Source organism: Glycine max, chromosome 1, assembly GCF_000004515.6.
Source record: "Glycine max cultivar Williams 82 chromosome 1, Glycine_max_v4.0, whole genome shotgun sequence".
Lineage (NCBI taxonomy): Eukaryota > Viridiplantae > Streptophyta > Magnoliopsida > Fabales > Fabaceae > Glycine > Glycine max.
The window spans coordinates 16,793,591-16,803,006 of record NC_016088.4 but is presented as its reverse complement, the minus strand read 5'-3'; the positions used below and the strand labels follow the sequence as shown (position 1 = coordinate 16,803,006).

General features: G+C 44.4%; 1 protein-coding gene across 1 annotated transcript; it reads left to right on the top strand.

Annotated features, from left to right (window-relative positions):
- Window positions 1–308: 308 nt before the first annotated feature.
- LOC102668701 (uncharacterized mitochondrial protein AtMg00310-like) lies at window positions 309–1,196 on the top strand. The gene has a single exon (XM_006573980.1). It carries the CDS (start codon window positions 309–311, stop codon window positions 1,194–1,196), a length of 888 nt encoding a protein of 295 aa, XP_006574043.1.
- Window positions 1,197–9,416: the final 8,220 nt, after the last annotated feature.

The window sequence follows — 9,416 nt, the reverse complement described above, 5'->3', positions numbered from 1 at the left end:
CGGATGACACAGTTTTTGTGGGTGAGGCTGAGTGGGAGAATGTTATTGTTTTGAAGGCTATGCTCAGGGGATTTGAATTGGCCTCAGGTCTGAAGATTAATTATGCAAAAAGCCAGTTTGGGATTATAGGAGGTAGAGTCAATTGGGTAAATCATGCTGCACAAATTCTGAAATGTAGGTAGCTGCAAACCCTTTTCTGTTATTTGGGAATTCCGATTGGGGCTAAACCTTCAAGCAACATGGTGTGGGAGACTTTGATTAGTAAATATGAATCCAAGTTATCTAAGTGGGCACAGAAAAATATTTCCATGGCAGGGAAGGTGACTTTAATCAATTCGGTGCTCAATGCTTTACCAATATATTTGCTTTCCTTTTTCAAGATCCCTCAAAAGGTAGCTCATAGATTGGTAACACTGCAAAGAAATTTTCTGTGGGGGGGAGACAAGGATTACAAGAAAATCCCCTGGGTAAAATGGGAAACTATATGTTTACCTAAGGAGGAAGGTGGTTTGGGGATTAAAGAAATATCTAAATTTAATGAAGCTTTGTTGGGTAAATGGATATGGGATTTAGCTTCTGACCAGCAACAGTTATGGGCTAGGATCATTAAATCTAAATATGGTGGTTGGGAAGAGCTTCAGTCGAGCAGAGATAGAAGGGGCTGCTCACACTGGTGGAGGGACTTGAGGAAGATTTATCATAACTCTGGTCAGAGCCTCTTTCAACAAAACTTGGTTTGGAAGCCTGATGGGGGGGATAGAATTCATTTCTGGACAGATAGATGGTTAGGGGAAGACTGCACCCTAAAGCAGAAATATAATTCTCTGTTTTTGATCAGCAGGCAACAACACAGCATCATATCACAGATGGGGAATTTTTCTGAAGATGGTTGGAGATGGGATCTCAATTGGAGGAGGAATCTTTTTGACCACGAAAGTGTTTTGGCGGTGAATTTTATGGAAGATATTACTTCTATTTCTATTCAGAGAAATGTGAAGGATACTATGGTGTGGAAAGCTGAATCTACAGGAGTATATTCCACCAGATCAGCTTATAGAATGATGTTGAATGTCAATGCCTCAGCCTCAGATGTCAGAATTTTCAAACTAATATGGAAGATGAACATCCCCCAAGGGCAGCAACCTTCACTTGGAGGCTCCTCAAGGACAGATTACCTACTAAGGGTAACCTTCTAAGAAGAAATGTCATTACCCAAGATGTTGATTGCCCTTTATGTGGTCAAGTACAGGAGGAAGTGGGTCACCTATTCTTTAATTGCCAAAGGACACTGCCCCTATGGTGGGAATCCACATGGTTACAGGTTGTAGGACCACTCCCACTTGTCCCAGCAAGTCATTTAGCACAATTTTGTGAAGGATTCAGAGTTAATGTAAATCATAGCAGATGGTATGGGTGGTGGGTGGCTCTAACTAATACTATTTGGCAACACAGGAATAACCTCATCTTTCAAGGAAACCAATTCGACTCATCGAAAGTCATGGAAGAGGCTATGTTTTCAGCTTGGTCTTGGCTAAAAACTAGGGAGAAAGGATTCAACACTAGCTTTAATCACTGGTCCTCTAATATAAAGGATCACTTTGTTTAACCTATGTGGATATGAACTTTTTGATGGGTTAGCTTGGGTTTTACCTTTGGGAGGCAGCACCAGAGGTGCTTTGTATTATCTTTTCATTCAGTACTACTTTGTCGTAACCAACCCTTCGGCGGGAGGGCGACGCGTGACTCGCGGGATGCATGTTCCACGAAAGGAATACGCGCGGAGTCGCCACCAACGTTTATTTGGGGAAAACGTCAGAAAAACCGGAAAAGACGTGATCTACGAACTTTAAATGAAAAAGGCTCGGGAGTTGTATTTACGCACGGGGAAGGTGTTAGCACCCCACACGTCCGTCATAAGAGACGACAACCTTTAATCAAATGTGCAAACATGACTTTGATTTTTACGTTCCCTTTTACGTTCTTTATATCTTTTATGCCTTTTTTATATTTTTCCTTTTTTGGTGGTCGACAAGGGTGTTTCCCTTTGCTCCTACGTATTCCTCAATTGTAATGAGGAAATCAGACCTACGTAGTTCTTTCGGAACAAAGTGTTTGGGTTAAGTTGTTTTTATCCTTTTTGCACGACATGTTTTTATTGAATGAAAAACCATTTAAGGCATTGGACCATTAAATGATTTCTCTATTTTTTTTGAAGGAAGTAATAAAGTTACGTATTGATTTTAGGGTTTTTTAGAAATCCACACTTAAACCAATAGAAGTAAAAAAGGACCATTTCAAGGTGTTGGACCTTTGAAAATGGCTTTTTAGGCAATGTCAAAAGTTTGGTTTATGAATTGATTTTAGCCTTAGTTTCACTTTGGTTATTAATCGATTCGATTAAGAAAGAGAAATCCCAAAGAAAAACGTCCGATTGATTCTTTTTGATTTATTTTACTAAAAGATATTTTTGGTTATTATATTATTATTTTACCTCTTTTTGGTTTCCAACGTAGTTACGGCATGACCGAACGGTCGGATTTCATTTTAACAGAAATCAACGGATATTACGATTCAAATGATCGGTGGAAATTTATTTTATTTTTTGATTAGGCGAGAAAATAACTTAAGCAAATGACTAAAGCACGTCAAAAGGGGGTACGGAAAGTAAATGAAAGCACGTAAAAACAAATGAGGACCACTAACGGTGCATAGAATGAATTGGAAAGTTCGATCTAGGGAACTTACCGGTTGAAGACCGAAGAACGACGAAAAACGAATGAAGAACGTCGAAGAACGGTCGAAAACCTTCGCGAAATCACCCACCGAAACGCCTCGGCTTGGATTTTCTTCACGGAACCAATTTTTCTCACTAATTTTAAGTGATTTTGAATTACCAGGAGGGCTGAACCCTTTTCTACTTCACTTCTCCCCCTATTTATAGAAAATTGGGGGAGAAGCTTGCCACCCAGCTCGCCCAGGCGAGCAAGGTGGCTTCCTCCAGAAGCAACCGCCTTCTGGAGGAATCTTCTGGAGGGCCCAAGTGGGCCTGGTTGCTATTTGCACCCCCATTTTTACTAAATACACCCCCTACTTTTTTTGTGCTTCTTTTTCGTAAAGTTACGGAAACTTACGATTTTCGTAACGATACTTGTTTTCTTTCTGTAATGTTACGGAACCTTGTGGATTACATAATCATCCCTTTTTTGACTTACGGAATGTTACGGAACCTCACGAATTGGGTAACGATGCTTCCTTTTTGATTTCCGGTATGTCACGGAACCTTACGGATTGTGCATCAATACTTTCTTTTGATTTCTGGCATGTCCCGGAACTTCACAAATTGCCTAATGATGGGTGCCAAACACCTCACAAGGACCAAACAAAAGTTGCATGCCACCAAGCAAAGGTCCCCGGACGAAATTAGGGTATGACAGTTGCCCCTCTTTACTTGTCTTTTATTGGAGATAAAAGGGAAGTAAAGATAAGACACTAATTTCGTTCCTCTCGGTTGAGGAGAGTCGCGGGTGACCATAAAATATCTCCGCATGCAAATGACTTGTTTTCCCCGGGGGAACAAAGGGTGCAGAAGACGATGTCAGTCTCTGCAGGCTATCAGGCTTTTCGTCTTACAGATAGCAAAAAGAATGTTTATACGAATAACCACTCGGGTATTTCCACCCGTCAGCGTGACTCAAACGTCAGTATGACAGATCTTGTGAGCGCGGAAGATGATGTAAATCTCCGCGTGTCAACGGGCTTGTCGGCCACGATTGACGAAGGATGTAGAAGACGACGTTAGTCTCTGCGTGCTATCAGGCTTTTCGTCTTACAGACAGCAAAAGAAAGTTTATACGGATAACCACTCGGGTATTTCCGCCCGTCAGCGTGACTCAAATGTCAGTATGACAGATCTTGTGTGCGCGGAAGATGACGTTAATCTCCGCGTGTCAATAGGCTTGTCGGCCGCGATTGACGAAGGATGCAGAAGACGACGTTAGTCTCTGCGTGCTATCAGGCTTTTCGTCTTACAGACAGCAAAAGAAAGTTTATACGGATAACCACTCGGGTATTTCCGCCCGTCAGCGTGACTCAAATGTCAGTATGACAAATCTTGTGTGCACAGAAGATGACCTAAATCTCTGCGTGTCAACAAGCTTGTCAGCCGCGATTGACGAAGGATGCAGAAGACGACGTTAGTCTCTGCGTGCTATCAGGCTTTTCATCTTACAGACAGCAAAAGAAAGTTTATACGGATAACCACTCGGGTATTTCCACCCGTCAACGTGACTCAAATGTCAGTATGACAGATCTTGTGAAGGTGGCCGACAAAAGCGAGGCTCTTGCTCCTACGTATCCTCCAATGAGGAACTCAGACCTACGTAGTTCTTGATAACTTGTGAGACTTGAAAAAGTCTCCACCGGAAGATGCTGACATCTCCGGAAAGGGCGCAGATGACCACATTGGCCTCTGCTCGTCAATCACACTTGGGGTCACTGAATGACGAGGTGCGGATAACCGTAAGGTGTCTCCGCGAACTACCAGCTCTTGGGTCATGGTAACAAAAAGCGGTGCGGTCGACAAAAGCGAACCTCTTGCTCCTACTTATCCCCAAATGAGGAACTCAGACCTACGTAGTTCTGGATAACTTGTGAGACTTGAAAAAGTCTCGGTGTTTTCTCCACTAAAATGCAAACATGCTTTAGTAAAGAGACAAATATTCCAACTGATTAAAGCAGCATATGCTTTTTTGAGTGAAAAACAATGCGTCTACCGGGGAAGGAGAGTCTGCTGATGAAACCCCCCCATAACCATAAATGAGATTTTGGATGTTGGCATTTCGTTTCTAAATGACCATTTAGAGGAAACACTGGGTTCAACAAAAATAGAAGAAAATCACTCAGAGTGTATCAACCTCGCACAGGTAAGTGTTTCATCCTAATTCCGAACCATAGATATGTCACGACTTGACTTTGCGAATTATTTCCTATCAAATCAAAGATTACATGCGTGATCATGGATCAATAGGACTTCCCTTGGAAATGGGTTCTTTTGGTGGGTTTTTCGGCTTTTGATTTTTTTTTGGCTTTTTCCTTTTCTGTTCTGGTTTGACACGAGGCGAACAAGTCACCGACGCACAGGATTTTGGTTGGTAATCAAAGGGAGAAGAACACTTTAGGTCATGGTTTCCTTTCCTTCCTTTTGACAATTTTGTATTGTTCAGATATTGTCTGGTCAAAAGACCTTTCTGCATATTTCTTCTGGTTTCTTTGATCAGGAACTTTCTCCCACTCTTTGACTGGGAATTTCCTTCCCCCCTTTTTTTTTGCTTTCTCTTTGATTGGAAATTTTCCTTCTCTTCTTTTTTTGCTTCCGAGAGTAAGGATTGACATTCTCACCCTGGGTCAAGGTTTATGGTGAGTTAGGATTTTGGCTCAAGGCTTGTAGAATGGCTAGACATGATACATGTCAGGGTTTGGTGGAGCATTGACATTGTCTGTGAACGCTTGACATTTGTGGCATTTCCTTACATGGACACAACAATCACTTTCCATGGTAAGCCAGTAATAACCTGCCCTTAGGATCTTTCTGGCCATAGCATGCCCGTTGGCGTGCGTTCCAAACGAGCCCTCATGGACTTCCTCGATCATGTGGTTCGCCTCTTTGGCATACACGCACCGTAGGAGTGTCATGTCGTGATTTCTCTTATATAGTATGCTTTCGCTCATGAAGAAGCCGGCCGCCAATCTTCTCAATGTCCTTTTATCATTGTCGGCAATCTCTGGTGGGTATTCTTTGCTTATGACATATCGCTTGATGTCGAAATACCAAGGCTTACCGTCCCGCTCCTCTTCTACTTGGCAACAATGCGCGGGTTTGCCACGACACCAGAATTCAATGTATGGTAGATCCCCGTGCGGCGTTAGCTGGAACATAGACGCCAAAGTGGCAAGCGCATCCGCCATCTGATTTTCCTCCCGGGGAACATGATGGAAGGAGATCTCATCAAAGGTCTTAGCCATTTCCTTGATATAGGCTTTGTAGGGTATCAACTTGGGATCTCTAGTTTCCCATTCCCCTCTCAGCTGATGGATTACCAACGCTGAGTCGCCGTACACCTTAAGTAGTTTGACATTGGAGTCAATCGCTGCCTGGACGGCCAGGGCACATGCTTCATATTCGGCCATGTTGTTGGTGCAGTCGAATCCTAGCCTGGCTGTGAAAGGTACACTTTGATTGTCCGGAGAGACCAATACTGCTCCAATGCCATGGCCTAGAACATTTGACGCTCCGTCAAACCATACGGTCCATTTGTCTCGATCTTCGTCCAATTTTTCCTCAAACAAGGCCATGATGTCCTCATCCGGGAATTCGGGATGCATGGGCTGATAGTCGTTAAGAGGCTGCTGAGCCAAATAATCTGCCAAGGCGCTTCCTTTTATCGCTTTTTGGGTGACGTAAATTATATCAAACTCAGATAGCAGGACTTGCCACCGGGCGATTCGTCCAGTGAGAGCTGGCTTTTCAAAGATGTACTTGACCAGGTCCATCTTGGATATCAACCAGGTAGTATGGCTCAGCATGTACTGCCTTAGGCGATGGGATGCCGATACTAAAGCACAACACGTTCTTTCGAGCAAAGAGTAATTCATTTCACAGGCCGTGAACTTCTTACTCAGGTAGTAGACAGCGCGTTCTTTCTTTCCGGATTCGTCATGCTGCCCCAGCATACATCCCATTGACTCGTCCAAGATTGTCATGTATAAAATGAGAGGCCTTCCAGGTACCGGTGGTATAAGCACAGGGGGATTCATGAGACACTTCGTGATCCTTCCGAAAGCCTGTTGGCAACCCTCATTCCAGCGGTCAGTTTGGTTTTTGCGTAAGAGTTTGAACAACGACTCACAAATGGCGGTGAGCTGCGATATGAATCTGGCAATATAATTCAAGCGTCCCAGGAAACCTCGGACTTGCCTCTCTGTACGGGGTTCCGGCATCTCAAGGATGGCCTTCACCTTTTCGGGGTCTACCTCTATCCCTTTCTGGCTTACGATGAAACCAAGCAATTTCCCTGATTTGACCCCAAAGGTACATTTGGCGGGGTTCAACCTTATTTGATATTTCTTAAGCCTTTCGAACAACTTCCGCAGGTTGATAAGGTGTTCTTCCTCGGATTTAGATTTAGCAATTATGTCGTCCACGTAGACCTCGATCTCTTGGTGCATCATATCATGGAACAAAGCTACCATGGCCCGTTGATAAGTTGCCCCGACATTCTTGAGTCCAAAGGACATCACCTTGTAACAGAATGTCCCCCATAGGGTGACGAAGGTAGTCTTTTCCATATCCTCTGGCGCTATTTTTATCTGATTGTAACCGGAGAAACCATCCATGAAGGAAAATAAAGCAAAATTGGTCGTATTATCTACGAGGATATCGATGTGTGGTAAAGGAAAATTGTCCTTGGGACTGGCCCGATTCAGGTCCCGATAATCCACACACATTCGTACCTTCCCATCCTTCTTAGGGACCGGTACAATGTTGGCAACCCATTCTGGGTACTGAGCGACGGCCAGAAAACCAGTGTCAAATTGCTTCTTCACTTCTTCTTTTATCTTCAAGGATGTTTCGGGCTTCATCCTTCTCAGTTTCTGCTTTACCGGGGAACACTCAGGATTTAGAGGTAATCGGTGTTGTACAATGTCAGAACTCAAACCGGGCATATCTTGGTACGACCAAGCAAAGATGTCTTGGTAGTCTCTTAGCAGGGTTATTAATTCTTCACGGATAAGTGCGGTAATACCCGTGCCTATCTTTACTTCCCTTTTTCCACTGCCAGTTCCCAAGTCTACTAGTTTTGTTTCTTCTTGATGAGGCCCCCTTTCTTGGTCCTCATGGGCGACTATCCTTTCTAATTCCGGGGGAAGTCCCACATCCTCATTCTCTTCACCTTCCGTTTGATTCGTTTCTTGCTCGAAGTTGATAGGCGGGTCCCAGGTATTAGTACCTTCGAGGGACTCGTCATCGGATCTGCCGTTTTAAAAATAAAGAAGTAAACATGCAAATGGATGAGAATGGGTAGAGACGTAGCAGCAGATGAAGAAAGATCCTTGTATTTATAAATTAAAAGACACAAAGCCTTAACAAAAAGAAAAACTCTAAAGCCTAGGCCCAACTATAGAGCTTTTAAAACTGTAAAGGTTTACATTATGCTCGTTGCGTAAATGCCGGGACGTTCCTCCACTCGCCAATTTCCCAGCTGGAAATCAGGAGGGCATGATCGTACCAAATCCAATGTACTCGGAACATCATCTTCGTATATCGCGACCACTTGACCTTCGTCCCCCAGACCCACGCTTATAAAGCTCCTACTTATGTGGCAGGGTGGGCTTCCTTCACCTTCTTGTCTCAACCGCGAGCTTTGACTACCGCTCGTCCTTCCCGCGATGCTTCTCTTTATATCTGCCTGGGAGGGCTTATAGCCTAACCCATACTTCCCACGATTTCCTTTGGCATTTATCAGGCTAGTTATGCCGCCGTTGTCTTTGCCTAAACCCATTCCGGGTTCGTAACCGTTCCCCAACATAACTCGGGCCATCATTACTGCTGCATCGGACGGGCAAGCTTGCCCAGAGAAGGAATCCACGGAGGAAATGCTTACCACCTCGAAAGACTGGAAAGCGGTTTCTAATGACTCCTCTGCGGCCTCCACATAAGGCATAGAGGATGGGAAGCTCACCAAGATGTCTTCCTCGCCTGATACGATGACCAGATGCCCTTCCACTACGAATTTCAACTTTTGGTGGAGTGTAGAGGGAACAACTCCCACCGAGTGGATCCACAGACGCCCCAACAGACAGCTGTAGGGGGGTTAATATCCATTATTTGGAAGGTAACTTGACAGGTGTGAGGGCCTATCTGTACTGGGAGGTCGATCTCTCCCCTAACCTCTCGGCGGGTGCCGCCATTGAACTCGGCTTTAGGTGGGAAGCATTGAATGGTAATTTCTCCAAAGTGCTCTTAGGCATCACGTTTAAACTGGAACCATTATCGATGAGCACCTTGGCCACGATGTGGTCCATACACTTGACTGACACGTGCAAAGCTTTATTATGCCCTCTCCCCTCGGCGGGGATTTCTTCTTCGGCGAAGGCGAGATAGTTGTTGGCAGTGATATTATTGACCAGCCCTCCGAAACCTTCTACCGAGATGTCTTGGGCCACGTGGGCCTCGTTCAGAACTTTTACTAGCAGAGCCCGATGAGGCTCGGAGCTCATGAGTAACTCCAACAGCGAGACCCTGGCCGGGGTTTTGTTGAGCTGCTCGATAACCTTGAATTCGCTCTGCTGAATTATACGGAGGAACTCGCTGGCTTCCTCTAGCGACACCTCCTTTTTACCGTCCTTTTTCTCTGGAA

Bases quoted from the DNA above. Each gene is read 5' to 3' on its own strand.
- LOC102668701 (XM_006573980.1), top strand. From the start codon at position 309: ATGGCAGGGAAGGTGACTTTAATCAATTCGGTGCTCAATGCTTTACCA.